The 19,341-nt window shown below is 42.7% G+C and overlaps 1 protein-coding gene and 1 long non-coding RNA gene across 6 annotated transcripts in view; one reads left to right on the top strand and one right to left on the bottom strand.

Moving 5' to 3' along the window:
- The window catches only part of rabgap1l (RAB GTPase activating protein 1-like), a 173,854-nt gene that overhangs the window by 144,765 nt on the left and 9,748 nt on the right, over positions 1-19,341 (bottom strand). For all 5 annotated transcript variants that reach the window (XM_064934787.1, XM_064934793.1, XM_064934791.1 and 2 more), the window contains 3 exons: positions 18,952-19,183; positions 17,267-17,459; positions 1,469-1,685 (listed from right to left, as the gene is read on the bottom strand). In XM_064934787.1, coding sequence (XP_064790859.1) covers positions 1,469-1,685; positions 17,267-17,459; positions 18,952-19,089 — 548 coding nt within the window. In that variant the 5' untranslated portion in view covers positions 19,090-19,183. The remainder of the gene's footprint in view (positions 1-1,468; positions 1,686-17,266; positions 17,460-18,951; positions 19,184-19,341) is intronic.
- On the top strand, positions 362-14,844 carry LOC135512599 (uncharacterized). The gene is made up of 3 exons (XR_010451438.1): positions 362-518; positions 6,482-6,606; positions 14,620-14,844. It is a non-coding gene; the product is annotated as an uncharacterized LOC135512599 (long non-coding RNA).

Genomic DNA, 19,341 nt, shown 5'->3' with positions numbered 1-19,341 from the left:
GACATTTTGGCAAAGATCTGAGTGCTACTGCTTTTCTTTATCTGGGATAGTCCCCACAAAGTTTTTAGAACAATCAAAATCTCTGAGCTCTCCATAAGTGTGTACAGTAGGAGTTAGAAGTTGTTTAGTTAAGCCTTGGCCCCCTAAGACTCATACACATTGACGTTAGTGTATTTTATTTTATTTTTGTACTAATTTCCTCTGATGTAATCAGTCATGTTATTTCCCACAAATGACGTGTGAGCTTCTCATCTGGCAAAAGCAATAAGAAAGAGATTTCATAACCACATGGTTCATTATTTAATTTCCTCTTCCTGGCAACGTCTGTGGTGGCCCAGGGCCTGCAAGCTGACTTCCGATCTCCAGTTGGGGCTCCCGAGTGGCGCAGCGGTATAAGGCATTGCATATCACTGCAGTCCCTGGTTCGAATTCAGGCTGCATGATTGGGAGTCCCATAGGGCGGCACACAATTGGCCCAGCGTCGTCCGGATTTGGCCGGGGAAGGCCGTCATTGTACGGTAAGAATTTGTTCTTAACTGACTTGCCTAGTTAAATAAAACGTTTTTTTTTATTATTTCCTATTATGAAGCTTACTGTTCCTCAGAACAGTGGAGCCAGTCACATTTGTTTGTAAATAGCACAACGGGAGAAAGCAGGAGTGTTCAATATCTGTCGGTGAGTCTCCGTTGTGCAGCGCACATGAGGTGATAAAGTTACACCTGTTTGCAATTCACTGCTAAATGTTTGCCCTCGGATATCTTATAATGGGTTTCTGCTAGCAGTCAAAAAGCTCTGGAAGAGTTCTGTACAGTTGCCTTTTTTCCCAACTGTGCTTCCTACTAGTGTTTCTTCTCTTCTGTTCTTCTCCCATCCGTTACAAGTATACAAGCTCTTCCTTCAGAATAGCATGCATCACAACTTTGTTCATTTGCACAATTTCTCTCATTCACTTTTGCTTGTAAATGTCCACACCTCACCGAAAATGACATTTGGTAGCTACTAGCTATGCTGGGATTTACCGGTCTTGCAATTAGTTGTTTGTTTTCGCTAATTAACGTTTCACTATTACTTTGCGCAAATCTTATTAGCATTCTTGTAATAAGGGGCCTAATAGTCTTTCCTCGCATTTTAGCGCCCCTTGTGTGCTATGTCGGTAATACCATAAATCCCGGGATGAAAAAAGGACGGTATAACTATATGAAAATCTGGATACCACCCATGCCTAGTTGCAAGCATACGTTCTTGAAGGCTTTCATTTAGGTCTGTTATTTCAGGAGAAATGCCCCAGAGCTCAAAAAAGTAGAACACATTCATATATACACTGCAGTGGTGCAGCATATTGGTGCATGTGATAACTGATCTGACACATGTTGAGCACAGAGGGCAAAACATGACAGAGTTGCTACGCTCTACCCACAGTGACCACACACACACACACTTCACATAGTAGAGTCTCTATATGACTGACCTGACGCAGCCCTCGGGTACATTGGGCACATGGAGGGTGATGGGAATTGGGATGGCACTCTCTGCCCGCAGCGTGGTCATGGCTCGCAGGGCCTCGGGCTCACTGCGAGGGGCCTTCACCCACGTACAGCCCAGGTAGGACAGCTTACTGAACTGAACACTGTCCTCCTCCTGGACTGGAGGACTGCCCTGCCCTGCGGAAGGACACACTGACTCCACTGAGGGGCAGACAGACAAAAGGTCAAAGGTTACTTATTGCTTAGAATGATAGGGTAGACAAGGTTAGCTCTGTGGAATAAATGGGTTGCCTAATCCTAGGTAAATACTCAGTAAAATGGTACCTGAATTTACAAAATTATTATTTGATGCTATTATAAATTTAGCTTTTGATAAGAGTAACTTGATGCAAAGTTTAATGCTAAAGTAGTACAGAGGAAAATGGAAATCAAGAGAGGGTAGTCTACGGAAATAGGTGGGATGGGCTGAGAGTGGCTGAGGGTTGGGATTAAAGCTCATGATCTGTCATAGTTGTGATCAAGAAAACACTACATATCATGTATACCGGGTATTTCACTTCTATTTTATCAGGGATAATACTGAGCCCAAGGTGTCTTTTACAGATTAATTACATACAGTGCATTTGGAATGTATTCAACCCCCTTCCCTTTGTCCACGTTGTTACATTACAGCCTTATCGAAAAATGTTTTAAATAATTTTTGCCCCTCAATCTACACACAATACCCCATAATGACAAAGCAAAAAACAAGTTTAGAAATGTTTGCAAATATAACAATATTTAAAAACAGAAATACCTTATTTAGATAAGTACTCAGACACTTTGCTATGAGACTCGAAATTGAGCGAAGGTGCATCCTGTTTCCATTGATCAGATGTTTCTACACCTTGATTGGAGTCCACTTGTGGTAAATTCAATTGATTGGACATGATTTGAGAAGGCATATACCTGCCTATGTAAGGTCCCACAGTTGACTGTGCATGTCAGAGCAAAAACCAAGCAATGAGGTAGAAAGAAGTGTCCGTAGAGCCCCGAAACAGAACTGTGTCGAGGTACAGATGTGGGGAAGGGTACCAAAAACATTACCGCAGCATTGAAGGTCCCCATGAACACAGTGGCCTCCATCATTCTTAAATGGAAGAAATTTGGAACTACCGAGACTCTTCCTAGAGCTGTACAAACTGAGCAACAGGGGAGAAGGTCCTTGGTCAGGGAGGTGACCAAGAACCCGATGGTCACTGACAGAGCTCCAGAGTTCTGCCAAAAGGCACCGAAAGGACCATGAGAAACAAGATTCTGTGGTCTGATGAAACCAAGATTGAACTCTGGCCTGAATGCCAAGACTTGAACCTGATTGAACATCTCTGGAGAGATCTGAAAAGAGCTGTGCAGCAACACTGTAACGTAACAAAATGTGGAAGAAGTCAAGGGGTCAGAATAATTTCCAAATGCACTGTACATGTCAGTACATACACACAACAAGTAGGTCACATGGGGGAGAGGCGTTGTGCCGTGAGTTGGTTTATTAAATTTTTTTAAACCAGGTTTGCGGTTCACTTGCACTTTATAAGATGGGACTTCCATGCACTCATGGCTCTGTAGAATACTGTACGTTTCCTTGAATTTGTTCTGGATCTGGGGACTGTGAAAAGACCCCTGGTGGCATATCTGGTGGGGTAAGTGTGTGTTAGTGCTGTGTGTAAGATGGAAATTCAATTGTTTGCTTTGCCAACACATTTCTTAGAAAAACAAGAAGTGACCCAGTCAGTCTCCTCAACTCTAAACCAAGAGAGACTGGCATGGGTAGTATTAATATTAGCCCTCTGATTACAATGAAGAGCAGCACCAGCTGCAGCTTTATTAGGTCTTTCTTTGCAGCACTTGACCATATGACTTGACAACAATCAAGATAAAACTAGAGCCTGCAGGACTTGCTTTGTGGAGTGATGTATTTCCCCATATTTACAACCACTGAATATATATGTTTTGACCATGACAGTTTACAATCTATGGTAACACCAAGTTACTTAGTCTCTCTTGTTCAACAGCCACAACATTCATTAACAGATTCACCTGGTCTAAAAACCTGACTGATGTACATTTAGAATACATTTCAAACATAAGAAAGTTCTTCGCTGAGAATGAATCAAGGATTCTAATATTTTAGCTAGGCAAGAATGTTTAGAAATAGACACAATTATTAAGGTCACAAGAGTCAAAAGCTTTGTGAAAAGGGGAGTACATGGGCTGCCTTCCAAACCCTGGGGATAGTACCTGATCTAATCATCAAGATAAAAATATAGGTTAATGATTCTGCAATCAAAGGGGCAGAGAGCTGCAGAAAAAAAATGGATTCAGCATATCAGCCCCAGTGGATTTAAGCAAGGCATCTAGCACATCAGATAGTAAATTGTTGAAATGAAAACAAAGATTCACAAAGTTGATGGGTTAACCGTCGAGTCAGCTAGAGGCTGACAAAAGCAGTTGATTGACTGACCAGGATCAATTAAACCACTGTTTTACTCAAATAAAAAGCCTGCCAAGATGAAATGATGATTAAAAGCGTAACTTATCCCATTCTTCTCAGTTATGACACCAGAGTCAGACAGAACTTGCTTAGGCAGAGAAGAGGAACTTGTACAGTTCGTTGTACAGTGCGTTTACCGTTTTCCAAAATTTAGAAGGATGACAAAAGATGGAGCTTAAAAAGTAAATTGATTTAGCTTTCTTAAATAGAGATATCTGTTTCTCAATTGTCTAAAATATTGCAAGTCCACTAGAGTCAGTTAACCTTGCTTTGGCCCAGGCCTTATTTGTCATCTGAATAAGCTCAGATTACTCCGAAGAAAACCAAGGGTTAGATCTATCATGGACTCTGAATTGTTTAAAAGGGGTATGTTATCTGCCAGAGGAATAAACACAGAGAATCATTTTTTCTAGGGTAATGAATACAGGAGACAGAAGCTAAATCACATGTCATGTAAAAACTAGAGGTCGACCGATTAAATCGGAATGTCCTATTAATTAGGGCCGATTTCAAGTTTTCATAACCATCGGAAATCTGTATTTTTGGACACTGATTTGGCAGATTTGTTTTTTACACCTTTATTTAATCTTTATTTAACTAGGCAAGTCAGTTAAGAACACATTTCAATGACGGCCTAGGAACAGTGGGTTAAAATCAATACACAGAAATATATATTTTTAAACCTGCATATTTAGCTAAAAGAAATCCAGGTTAGCAGGCAATATTAACCAGGTGAAATTGTCACATCCCAATTACGGTTCCGTATTTCACTGAAAGAATAAACGTCTTGTTTTCGAGATGATGGTTTCAGGATTTGGCCATATTAATGACCTACGGCTCGTATTTGTGTGTGTTATTATGTTATAACTAAGTCTATGATTTGATAGAGCAGTCTGACAGAGGTGGTAGGCGGCAGCAGGCTCGTAAGCATTCCTACAAACAGCACTTTCGTGCGTTTGCCAGCAGCTGTTTATGACTTCAAGCCTATCAACTCCCGAGATTAGGCTGGTGTAACCGATGTGAAATGGCTAGCTAGTTAGCGGGGTGCGCTAATAGCGTTTCAAACGTCACTCGCTCTGAGACTTGGAGTAGTTGTTCCCCTTGCTCTGCATGGGTAACGCTGCTTCGAGGGTGGCTGTTGTCATTGTGTTCCTGGTTCGAGCCCAGGGAGGAGCGAGGAGAGGGACAGAAGCTGTACTGTTACACTGGCAATACTAAAGTGCCTATAAGAACATCCAGTAGTTAAAGGTTAATGAAATACAAATGCTATAGAGAGAAATAGTCCTATAATTCCAATAATAACTACAGCCTAAAAGTTCTTACCTGGGAATATTGAAGACTCCTGTTAAAAGGAACCACCAGCTTTCATATGTTCTCATGTTCTGAGCAAGGAACTTAAACATTTTGCTTTATTTAAAAACCAAATTGAACATGTTTCATTATTTATGAGGCTAAATTGATTTTATTGATGTATTATATTAAGTTAAAATAAGTGTTCACAGTATTGTTGTAATTGTCATTATTACAAATACTTTTTTATAAAATCGTCCGATTAATCGGTATCGGCTTTTTTTGGTCCTCCAATAATCGGTATCGCCATTAAAAAAAAATCATAATCGGGCGACCTCTAGTAAAAACCCTCGAGGAGAACGAACCACTGAGATCAAATGCAAATACTTCACTCGACAAACATTTATGGGGGTTATTATTAAGCATTAAAATCAAATCAATGATGAGTTAACAGGGTTTTTCACATTTCGCCACGTGGGTTTAGATTTAAATAGAGTCAGATTAAAATCAATGCATATACTCTTAAATGTAGTGTCCCCATATTTGGGGAACCTATTAGATTGAATTGAATAAAATAGCCTGGTATGAGAATGGTAGCCTCTATCTGCAAAAGCAGTGTCTCTCCAGAAAGTTTAGTATCTTGGCTCTTGATCTGTGCCTTAAAATCTTTAGTGTGATTTACTAGCATATATGGGCATACGAATGTATAAGGGCAGGCCGAGCCAATGACCTAATTTCAAGACGGCTGCTACCTACATTCCGGTTAGCGTTGTGAAGCATAAACAAAATAAACACGGAATACATTGATACGCACCAAAAGCCAGGACTCCACAGCACATGAGCATGTTTATTTGTCTGCCTGTAACCTACCGTTATTGACCACAAAACCAGAGTCAAAATGTTTATTTTACACAACGTGTAGGGACACCAGGGAAGTAACCATTCTCACCACACATCATGAGGCATTCAATAACAACCATGTCTCAAGGAGGGTGAAAAATGAAGAATGGCCCAATTCCTGTTTCTGTGAAGGACTACAATGCCAGCATGATGGGTATCGACCTATCTGATGCTTGAGATAGGACCTGGTGGTAGCCTCCACAAGATCAGGAAGTGGTATAAGACTTTTACCACTGTGGACATTGCTACAGTAAATATGGTTTTCATTCTCCACAAGCAGATGGACAAAGCAAAAAGGTCAAACCCCTCTCTTCCAGTTGGCCTTCCAAGAGCAGCTGGTGTTGGAAATGGCTGAATTGGAGGCCCAAAGCAACCTCACACCAATCACAAGGCCCCCCACTCAAGGTGAGCGCCACTATCCAACACATATGCCAAAAGACAGAAGGTAGAATTGCAAGCACTGCACAAAACATGGTGGTGGTGCGGTGGGTGGGGGGGGGGTGAATGGCAGATCTGTCTGAAATGTCAGTTTGCTTTTTTTTCCTGGCAGAGAGGAACTGCATCAAAGATGCACAAGCTGAGGTGAAAGTGAAATCTAAATAATCTACACATGGGATGTAAAAACCAACACCATTTGATAAATAGTTTCACTTGTTTCTATTTTTGCACCTTTTTTAGTGAAGGACAATTGTGTAACCAAGTGTGTTTGATAAGACATTTTTGTATGCATGCATACACGCATGCATACACGCATGCATACACACACACTTTTTGGGGTGACTTAGAAATGTCCTTGTTTTTAATAGAAAAGCACATTTCTTGTCCATTAAAAGAACATCAAATTGATCAGAAATATAGTGCAAAACACCAGTCTCAAAGTCAACAGTGAAGAGGCGACTCCGGGATTCTGGACTTCTTGGCAGAGTTACAAAGAAAAAGCCAAATCTCAGACTTGCCAATAAAAAGAAAAAAAGATTTAGATGGGCAAAAGAAAACAGACACTGGACAGAGGAACTCTGCCTAGAAGGCCAGCATCCGGAATTGCCTCTTCACTGATGACGTTGAGACTGATGTTTTGTGGGTACTATTTTAATGAAGCTGCCAGTTGAGGACTTGTGAGGAGTCTGTTTCTCAGACTAGACACTAATGTACTCGTCCTCTTGCTCAGTTGTGCACCGGGACCTCCCACTCCTCTTTCTATTCTGGTTAGAGCCAGTTTGCGCTGTTCTGTTAAGGGAGTAGTACACAGCGTTGTATGAGATCTTCAGTTTCTTGGCAATTTTTCTCATGGAATAGCCTTCACTTCTCAGATCAAGAATAGACTGAAGGGTTTCAGAAGAAATACCTAAGTTTCTGGCCATTTTGAGCCTGTGATCGAACCCACAACCCAGATACTCAACTAGCCAGTTGTATTGCTTCTTTAATCAGTACAACAGTTTTCAGCTGTGCTAACATGATTGCAAAAGTATTTTCCAATGATCAATTTGCCTTTTAAAATGATAAACTTGGATTAGCTAACACAACGTGCAATTGGAACACAGGAGTGATGGTTGCTGATAATTGGCCTCTGTACACCTATGTTTTTAGATGAACTAACTTCAAAGTAATGACTCGGGACGTCGGGTTTGTTACGAAAGCTTGTTTTAGTAAGAATACTGGTTCACGTTACATTTAACAACAATTGTTTTGGTACAGAGCAATGCAGGTAAGATGCTGTCGGAAAGTCAGCTACAATCACTAAACACCTGCACATAATTGGCACGTTATCACTCATTCCTCTCGCAAGGCATTCTGGGACTTGCAGTCAAAAAGCGTAATTCAACACAACCCAATACAATTACATATGCAAATAAATCTAAAGAAATATCTTTAGATACAGTTCAAAGAATAAACTTAAACATTAACTCAAACACATTAAAGTTACAACATCCTCCCCCACCCATTGAACAATTGTGTTCATCTAGATCTCTAGGCAGTATATCAACTGAATAGGTCTCCTCAACAAAGTCCCTGAAGCAGTACGAACTGAACATGATCTAACTAAGCCATCTCGGCCTGGAAAGAGTTCTTCAATCTTTCCTAGTTTACAGGTCTGTCTGAATAGGTTATCTTCTCCAATGAGTACAACGTCACCCGCCTTCAGTGGGGTGGGCTGTGGTGTGTCACAGCGGTGTGCTGACTTTAGATCCAGCAAGTAGTCTCTTCACCAACTGTTCCAGAAACTGGTCACAGGTCTCTGCCTGTACTTTCATCCGCGTGTCATTTCCCGCTTGTGTAACGTTGGGTGCTGAGTGTCACTTGCTCCAGAATGCATCACCTTCTCATGGTGGTACTGTATCAGCATTTCTGAGTATCTGTACTTATTGGGTAGAACCCATGGGTGCTGCTCTCTGAATGTAAAGTTGGACTGTTGCAGTCTTCCTCCTACACTGAGCAGTTCGTGTTCGTCCAGGAAAGGTTTCAGTTCTCTGATTTTACAGTCATTGTTTAGGCTTTTTCCTGCCTTCAGTAGTTTGTTCTCCTGTCTGAAACTCTTTTGTTGTGTTACCTTAATCCAGTACTTTTCTGCATCGAACAGTTGGTCAGCAGTCAGTTCACCTTGCATCTTTATGGTTGTACGAGCATTGGCTATGAATCTCTTTATCCAGGCGGTGACTCTGAACACTCTTTTCAGTTTGCTGTACCTTTCAAGCTCCAACACAGGTTCGGTGCTGTCTGTGCTGTTTGCTGCAAGTTGTACAGTAACCTGGCAACTGGACTTGAGTTCTATATTCACCTCATCCGGAACCTTGTTATCATCAGTCTCTTCGGACTGATTGGGTGATGTCAGAATTCTGGCTCCATTCCACCATAGCTCGCTCTGTGTCAAGTTTCGAACAGTTTGTCCTCTTGTAGGTAGGTCAGCTGGATTAGTTTTCCCTTCAATATGTGACCATGACTCTGGATTGGTCAAGGACTGGATCTCCGTCACTGTTCGCAACAAACTAGTTCCATTTCTGAGCTGAGCTGCAAATCCAATGCAGCACGATCATCGGGTCTGTCCACATTTTGATCTGTTTTTCTTCCATTTTCAGTGTGGTCATCAAGTTGTTTGCTAGTCTCGCTCCAATCACAGCTCCCATGAGCTCCAGGCGTGGCAGCGTCATTTTCTTAAGTGGGGCTACCCTGGACTTGGATGCGACTAGACTTGTTGTTTCCCTGTCTTGTGACTCACCTTGCAAGTAAGCTACTGCACTGTAAGCCCTTTCACTTGCATCACCGAACACATATAGTTTCAGGGTGTGATTATTCTGTGGCCACATGTCTGTTCTGTACCACCTTGGTATGGTGAGCTGGTGTAACTGGGGTAGTTCTGAACACCACTGTTGCCATTCTCGTGTCAGATCAGATGGTAATTCTTCATCCCAGCTGAGTCCCCTCTCCCACATTTCCTGGAACATGCACTTGATCCTGATGGTGAAGGCAGTTAAGAAACCAAGAGGGTCGAAGATACATGCAGACGACTGCAGAACACTTCTCTTTGTGTTTTCCTTTTGCCTTAGAATGCTCAGTAACGGCCTGAGGTCAAACACAAAGTCATCTGTTCCCGGTCTCCATACTAAACCTAAAACCTTCAGCACTAATCCTTGTGTTTGTAACGTCAACGGGTGGTCAGTTGTCGTACTCTCCTCCCATTTTGTTTTCAATTCAGGATAATTGGTCATCCATTTGCAGAGGTCCATGCCTGCAATCAACAGCATTCGCTTTGCAGTTGTTGTCACAAGGTAAGCCTCTTCAACATTGCGTGAACTTGCAATGAAGTCATCTACGTAGAGTGACTCTCTCAGTATCTCTACAACTTCTGGTTGTTCTGTTTCAGGTGCTTCCTGATTGTAGCTGCTAGCAAAAATGGACTTGGGGAAGCTCCAAATACCACTCTTTTCATCCTCAGCACACGCAGCTCCTCTTAATTTTCTCCCCTTGGTGGGCCAGTGAGCCATAGAAATCTCACGGCGTCTCTGCCTCTCTCTGCTAGGGATATCTGCAGGAAAGCTTTCTTGATGTCTGCCATGAATGAGATCTCATGTAGTCTGAACTTTATCAGAACGCTGAGCAGATCCGGATTCAGGTTCGGTCCTGTGAGTAGACAGTCATTGAGAGATGGACAGCCATCTTCATGGGACGAGGCATCAAACACCACTCTCAGTTTTGTTGTCACCTTATCTTCTCGGAGTACTGCATGGTGAGGTAAGTAGTATTTTACGTTGTCTGCACTTGATGCGTTGTCCTTGGGCACGTCCTCTGCCATATCTTGTTGTAAGTAGTCTTCTACTACTTCATTGTATCTGCTGCACAACGTCACATCCTTCTTCAGTCTTTTCTTCAGACCTTCAAACCGTTTCTTGGCGATTCTATAGTTGCCTTGGAGTTCTGGCATTTCTCATTTCCATGGCAACTCCACATGGTATCGCCCATCTTTGAAGGTGGTTGTTTCCTCAAACCTTTGTAGAGCCTCGTTTTCCTCTGAGTTCTGTGTTTTCTCGCTTAGAATACCCAGAGACTCAAGCTCCCAGAATGCATGCAGTTGCTTGGAGACTAGTGTGTCTTCATCAAGTGGGATGAACATGCAGGTTGCCTCGGCGACACTTGACATGGACACGGGTCCCTGCACCGGCCATCCAAAGGTGCTCTCTAAAGCAACTAGCGTCTCCGTCAGTCGCTCCTCTCTGCCTGATACCATCTGCCAGTAGTAGTCTGCTCCTATCAGGACAGAGAGTTCAGGATCATTTTCATCTCCTGGAAAGTCTGCGAGCTGCAGTCCCCTTTTACTGAGCTCATGCTGAATCCGTTCACCAGGAACCTTCATCACAGCTGTGCACACTTGTGGGGTTTCAATTGCCTCTATCTCTATTCTCTGCTGTTTGTCCCAGACATTCTCCAAGATGACTTTCACTGTGTTGCGTTGGGACGTTGCTGGGGCAGCGGAGCCAAACGTGTGAAGAGTGAGTGCCTCGTCTGATTACTGGTAGCTTCAAGCCCTTCACAAGGTTTTCATGTATGAAACTTCTCTGACTGCCTTCATCGAGTAAGCAACGAGTTATCTTCCTGCCCGATGGGCCTTCTACCCATGCCTTTGCCGTTTGTAGCAACACAGTGTTCTGTACATCTGGTTTCATCTTCACTGAATGGGGAATAACTGAGGAAACAACAGCATCTACAGAAACAGTAGGGGGTTGCACCTCACTCCTCTTACTGGTACACACCGCAATGTGATGTCTGCTTCCACATGTTGCACGACGACACATCTTTGACTTTACAGAATTTTGCTATGTGTCTCTGTCCTAAACATACAAAGCATCTTCCCATGTTCTTTAGTTTCTCTTTGCGTGTAGCTATATTGTAGTCAGGGCAGTTTTCTGATTTGTGGTCTGCACTGTCACAAAATAGACACGTTTGTTGTTCCTTCTGGCTGGCTGTATGCAGTGCTGCAGTAGAGGGCATGTTGGGTCTTTTTGTTTTCATTTCATAGGAGAAGCATGACTTGTTCCATGGTTTACTCTCTTTCTGTTGGTTGTATGATCTTGTCATTTGTAGCGCTTGCTCCCTGCTCTGAACCGCTTTCTGTAGGAAACTGATAATCTCAGACACTTTCCATTCATCATCTTCTGCCCTCTGACGACTATAGTCAAGAGCTATGTCCTCTGGAATCATCTGTAGTAAGATTGGGCATAGTAGGCTTCCATAGGTTTCTGACACTACACCCAGTGATTCCAAGCTCCTAATCTGAATTTCACATTCATCATATAGCTGCCTCAATGCATTTAGATCAGAGGATTTCTTCACAGGTGTGAGATTCAGCAGCTTTGACATATGAGCACTAATCACAAGGTCTTTCCTTCCAAATCTGCTCGAGTAGAGTGATTGCATTATCATAGTTACTGTCTGTTAACATCAGTCCTGCTACTGCCTTTGCAGCTGGTCCAGTGAGATATGTTTTCAGATAGATAAACTTTTCTTTTTTACACAGTGAATCATTGTTGTGAATAGCAGTCTCGTACTGGCTCCAAAACTCCTGCCACATACTGACATCTCCATAGAATTTCTCAATAATCAACTTCGGTAGCCTTACTGAGTTAGCGTCACTCACCCGGGCTGGTAGTGGATTGACGTCCTGTTTCTTCGTTATCACTCTTTGTGCACGGCTCTTCAGCATGATAATGCGTTCTTTGTAATCCTCCGTACATGCAATCTCTGCCTCCAATCCGTCCAATGGTGTTAACTGTTCAATTCCACGATCGAGTTCAAACAAACTGTCCTCCTTAGTTGATAACAATTCCAACAATGTACTCAAGTGATCGGTATCCGAATTTGACTGGGATATTTCCACGTCAATCTGATTCAAAATCCGTGTTGTTGCACCTCGAACCCGCTTTCGTCTCATTCTTTCTGCTTCATGCCGACGTTCCTCCTCAGCCATTTCAGCCACTTCTTCGTCACAGCTCATATCCCGGGTTTTGGCACCAAATTTTAGATTAACTAACTTCAAAGTAATGACTCAGGACGTCGGGTTTGATACGAAAGCTTCTTTTAGTAAGAATACTGGTTCACGTTACATTTAACAACAATTGTTTTGGTACAAAGTCAGCTACAATCACTAAACACCTGCACATAATTGGCGCGTTATCACTCATTAATCTCGCAAGGCATTCTGGGACTTGCAGTCAAAAAGCGTAATTCAACACAACCCAATTAAATATGCAAATAAATATCTTTAGATACAGTTCAAAAAATAAACTTAAACATTAACTCAAACACATTAAAGTTACAACATCTGTAGATATTCCATGTTTAAAAATCTGATATTTCCATCAACAAGTCATTTACAACATTAACAATGTCTACACTGTACTTTGATCAATTTGATGTTATTGTAACAAGGACATTTCTAAGTGCCCCCCAAACTTTTGAACGGTAGTATATATATATATATATATATATCTTTTATATGATTTTTGTAAACAGGGGACCAATACATTGGATATGCCTAGGCTAAATGTCCAGGCACCTTGGAGGTTGAAAAAACACATGGATAATCCCCTGCATGTCCCCCGACACCGCCACAATGTTGAGAGAAGTTGGTGAGAAGAGAGAAGTTGGTGTTGTAGAAATGTATTTATTGAGTGAACAATATCTTTTAGGCACATCCAGTGTGCAAAAACAGTGCAATTACCACATTCTGACACTTTGGAGAGGTTGAAACGACACTTGAATGTTCCCTGGATTTTTTTATTTTACCTTTATTTAACTAGGCAAGGGGGTTAAGAACAAGTTCTTATTTACAATGACGGCCTAGGAACAGTGGGTTAACTGCCTTGTTCAGGGGCAGAACGACAGATGTTTACCTTTTCAGCTCGGGATTCAATCTAGCAACCTTTTGGTTACAGGCCCAATGCTCTAACCACCTACCCCATAACACCACCACAATGTTTTTGTAAAGTTGATATGGTAGAAATTGTGTTTTTAAACTTAACAAATAGCATTTAGGGATTTAAAATATGTAATAGCACTGAAATTACAGACATATATACCACTTTGGAGAGGTTTAGGGACACTTGGCAACATCCCGTGACCACACCACTCCATTTTTTTTCCTGATATTGTTCACATGTTGTGGAAGCCATTTGATGTATTTCCATCTCTAGTCATCAATAATTCACGTATATCTGGTCAATGAAAGATGACTTTCAAAATAGAAAAAGGTTATTTTGTGTGTGCTTGATCTTGTGAACTAACTCCTATCCATCTTCTGATAATTCCCTCATAATCTACCAGAGGTCTTCTTTCCAAATATACCAAGTTTTGGCATGTCAGAATCATGTAATTACACATGAATACCAGTTACTGTTGGGTAGGTCTATTTACACGTAAATCTACTTTTAAGAGGTTAAATTGATCTGAGGGCAGGGATAACTAATCCAGATTCAAATCCCCTAAAATGACAAACTCCGAGGACAGAAAAGGCTTTAAAACACTCAGATATAGCACCTGCCATGGCTGCAGGAGGGCAGTAAATCCCAGCAACAAATAAATGTGTTCTGGTTTATGGACACATCTACAACCAGGAGCTCAAATTTCTTGGGAACACGAAATATTTAGAGATTGAACACAGTGAAATTTGATTTTACATATATGGTCACTCCTTCCCCAATCTAATATAATGTTTAATGTGTATATCAAAAAAACTATATTTCTGTTATGTCATACTGTGTTTAAAAGTACCATGTATGTAACATGTTAATGTAACAAAATAACAGTGAAAACTAAAACAAAGTACTTTTGTACAGAGGACAAACCACAATGCTAGGCCTCTGTAGCTGAGGAAGCCACTTGTGGAAAGAGGAAGTCATGTCTAACCTGTGCTTTCTCACTCAACAACAGGATGTGAAACAATGAGGACAGAACAGCAGCACCTGGAAGTGCACTGCTGACTTGCACACCAGGTTGGACTGAAGAAGAGAATTTGTTCTCAAATAGATACACGACATGCATCTTATAACAATGAAACTATTTTGTAGCCTGTTGCTGTAGATGGGCTGTGTTTTGGTTAGCCAGCCCTGTGACACAGTACCAGTGCACGTTGACCTCTACTTGTCTGTATGGCCAGTACAGTACACTATGATACTACTCAGTAACAATTGATGATAAGATGACATTGTGTATCTTTTCTACTGATTTTACCTACTGCACATAAAGCATGTGAAACTATTCTTCAAATCATGTAGCTATGATAAAGTGTTATTCGACATTGAGGTCACCAGAGCAGCCAGCAAAAGCCTATACAGTACCAGTCAAAATTTAGACTGAACTACTCATTCAAGGTTTTTCCCTTTTACTTATTTTCTACATTGTGGAATAGTAGTGAAGACAACAAAACTATGAAATAACACATATGGAATCGTGTAGTATCCAAATAAGTATTTGAGATTATTCAAAGTAGCCACCCTTTGCCTTGATGACAGCTTTGCACACTCTTGGCATTCTCTCAACCAGCTTCACGAGGTAGTCACCTGGAATGCATTTTGATTAACAGGTGTGCCTTGTTAAAAGTTCATTTGTGGAATTTCTTTCCTTCTTAATGCGTTTGAGCCAATCAGTTGTGTGTGAAAAGGTAGCGGTGTTATACAGAAGATAGCCATACTTGGTAAAAGACCAAGTCCATATTATGGCAAGAACAGCTCAAATAAGCAAAGAGAAATGACAGTCCATCATTACTTTAAGACATGAAGGATGGTACATCAATGCGAGCTGTGGCAAGAAGGTTTGCTGTGTCTGTCAGCGTAGTGTCCAGAGCATGGAGGCGCTACCAGGAGACAGGCCAGTACATCAGGAGACGAGGAGGAGGCCGTAGGAGGGCAACAACCCAGCAGCAGGACCGCTACCTCCGCCTTTGTACAAGGAGGAGCAGGAGGAGCACTGCCAGAGCCCTGCAAAATGACCTCCAGCAGGCCACAAATGTGCATGTGTCTGCTCAAACAGTCAGAAACAGACTCCATGAGGGTGGTATGAGGGCCCGACGTCCACCGATGGGGGTTGTGCTTACAGCCCAACACCGCGCAGGACGTTTGGCATTTGCCAGAGAACACCAAGATTGGCAAATTCACCACTGGGACCCTGTGCTCTTCACAGATGAAAGCAGTTCACACTGAGCACATGTGACAGACCTGACAGTCTGGAGACACCGTGGAGAACGTTCTGCTGCCTGCAACATCCTCCAGCATGACCGGTTTGGCGGTGGGTCAGTCATGGTGTGGGGGCCGCACAGCCCTCCATGTGCTCGCCAGAGATAGCCTGACTGCCAGTAGGTACTGAGATGAGATCCTCAGACCCCTAGTGAGACCATATGCTGGTGCGGTTGGCCCTGGGGTTCCTCCTAATGCAAGACAATGCTAGACCTCATGTGGCTGGAGTGTGTCAGCAGTTCCTGCAAGAGGAAGGCATTGATGCTATGGACTGGCCCGCCCGTTCCCCAGACCTGAATCCAATTGAGCACACCGGGGACATCATGTCTCGCTCCATCCACCAACGCCACGTTGCACCACAACCTGTCCAGGAGTTCGCGGATGCTTTAGTCCAGGTCTGGGAGGAGATCCGCCACCTCATCAGGAGCATGCCCAGGCGTTGTAGGGAGGTAATACAGGCACGTGGAGGCCACACACACACTACTGAGCCTCATTTTGACTTGTTTTAAGGACATTACATCAACATTGATCAGCCTGTAGTGTGGATTTCCACTTTACTTTTGAGTGACTCCAAATCCAGACCTCCATAGGTTGATAAATTTGATTTCCATTGATAATTTTTGCGTGATTTTGTTGTCAGCACATTCAACTATGTAAAGAAAAAAGTATTTAATAAGAATATTTCATTCATTCAGATCTAGGATGTGTTATTTTAGTGTTCCCTTTATTTTTTTGAGCAGTGTACTGGCCTGTCTCCTGGTAGCGCCTCCATGCTCTGGACACTACGCAGACAGACACAGCAAACCTTCTTGCCACAACTCACATTGATGTGCCATCCTGGATGAGCTGCACTACCTGAGCCACTTGTGTAGGTTGTAGACTCCGTCTCATGCTACCACTAGAGTGAAAGCACCGCCAGCATTCAAAAGTGACCAAAACATCAGCCAGGAAGCATAGGAACTGAGAAGTGGTCTGTGGTCACCACCTGTAGAACCACTCCTTTATTGGGGGTGTCTTGCTAATTGCCTATAATTTCCACCTGTTGTCTATTTCATTTGCACAACAGCATGTGAAATTTATTGTCAATCAGTGTTGCTTCCTCAGTGGACAATTTGATTTCACAGAAGTGTGATTGACTTGGAGTTACATTGTGTTGTTTAAGTGTTCCCTTCATTTTTTTGAGCAGTGTATATGAGACATTTTTCTTCTTCTTTTTTAAACAATCTATATAGATATTTTGATATGGCATGTCTGATTCTGTACATTGAGATGCTCATGCGTTAACTTTTCCATAGATCACACTGATTCATTGCCCTAAGGGGTGAGAGGTGTAGTGCCGACAGTACCTGCAGGTGTTGGGTCCAGCGCAAAGCCCTGGGGTCGTGTCTGTGGACCGGGGGCTATGGAGGTCAATGACTCCTGAAAAGCCTCTGTTCTCTCCTCTGCTACTGCGCCTCCACTAATCTCCTCTTTCACCACGTCGTCATCCAGCACCTCCTCCATGGCTCTCTCCAGCTGTTCGTTCCCATTGCAGGACATCTGAGGAAAGGAAGGAATTGAGAGGTGAAACCCTGTGTAGTGTAATCTGCCATCTCAGCCACTGCCTGTCACCAAGGAAATACCCCAAGGCTCAATCCTAGGCCCCACGCTCTTCTAAATTTACAACAACATAGCTCAGGCAGTTGGAAGCTCTCTCATCCATTTATATGCAGATGATACAGTCTTATACTCAGCTGGCCCCTCTCTGGATGTTGTGCTAAATGCTCTACAACAATGCTTTCTTAATGTCCAATAAGCTTTCTTTACCCTTAACCATGTTCTGAACACCTCCAAAACAAAGGTCATGTGGTTTGGTAAGAAGAAATCCCCTCTTCCAACAGGTGTTATTTCTACCCCTGAGGGTTGAGAGCTTGAGGTAGTCACCTCATACAAGTACTTGGGAGTAAGGCTAGACAGTGCACTGTCCTTCTCTCAGCACATATCAAAGCTGCAGTCTAAAGTTAAATCTAGACTTGGTTTCCTCTAGTGTAATCGTTCCTCTTTCACCCCAGCTGCCAAACTAACCCTGATTCAGATGACCATCCTACCCATTCTAGATTACGGAGACATCATTTATAGATCGGCAGGTAAGGGTGCTCTCGAGCGACTAGATGTTCTTTACCATTCGGCCATCAGATTTGCCACCTATGCTCCTTATAGGACATCACTGCACTGTATACTCCTCTGTAAAAACTGGTCATCTCTGTTTACCCATCGCAAGACCCACTGGTTGATGCTTATTAATAAAAACCCTTAGGCCTCACTGCCTCCTATCTACTGCAGCCCTCATCCTCAACACCCATTCTGCCAGTCACATTCTGTTAAAGGTCCCAAAAGCAAACATCCCTGGATCGCTCCTCTTTTCAATAAGCTGCAGCTAGCAACTGGAACGAGCTGCAACAAAGACTCAAACTGGTCAGATTTATCTCAATCTCTTCATTCAAAAACTCAATAATGGACACTCTTGTGGAGAGTTGTGGCTGCTTTGTGTGATTTATTGTTTTCTCAACCTTCTTGACGTTTGTGCTGTTGACTGTGCCCAATAATGTTTGTACCATGTTTTGTGCTGCTACCATGTTGTGTTGCTACCATGCAGTGTTGTCATGTGCTGCCTTGCTATGTTGTTGTCTTAGGTCTCACGTTATGTAGTGTTGTGTTGTCTCTCTTGTTGTGATGTGGGTTTGGTCCTATATTTATATTGTATTTATTTCCATCCCAGGCACCCGTCCCCGCAGGAGGCCTTTTGGTAGGCCGGCATTGTAGATAAGAATTTGTTCTTAACTGACTTGCCTAGTTAAATAACAATTAAATAAAAATAGTGTGTGAACTCGCCTAGCTTTCAGAAGAGACAATTGCTTTCTTGTAGAATTAATTATATAGGAATAATCAATAGAAGTAATCATTTTGTTATAATTATGTGTGTGTGTTTCCATGTTTTGTCTGTGTGACTGATCAAATGAATAGATAAGTGGGTGTTGTGGCGGAGGCCCACCTTGAGTCTGGGCTTGCCCTCTGAGCCCGAGGGGGATCCTCCGGCGGACGGCTGCACCAGCACAAACTCCTCGCTGGTGACAGTGGCCACGGATTCGGTGGAGCCACTCACTTTGCCCAGAGAGGAGGTGTCGTCCATGGTTAGCCAGGAGCCCCAGGGGCCAGCACTCTGCCCCTCTGTCCGCTGCTTCGCCTCACAGTGCCCTTCTGCTCAGCCTCCTGCTGCTGCAGCCCTGAATGAAACACAACACATGCATTTCAGTACAGTTGGATTGTAATTATGGTATAGAAAGGGTATAGCCCAGGCCTAGCCTACATAGGTCTAACATTACGCATTTAAGAAGGGAGTAACCTTCAGTTTGTCAAATGACAGTATCTAGTGAAGAAGCAT

This window comes from Oncorhynchus masou, chromosome 24, assembly GCF_036934945.1.
Source record: "Oncorhynchus masou masou isolate Uvic2021 chromosome 24, UVic_Omas_1.1, whole genome shotgun sequence".
Classification (NCBI taxonomy): Eukaryota; Metazoa; Chordata; class Actinopteri; order Salmoniformes; family Salmonidae; genus Oncorhynchus; species Oncorhynchus masou.
This window is presented reverse-complemented; position numbering and strand designations above follow the sequence as displayed.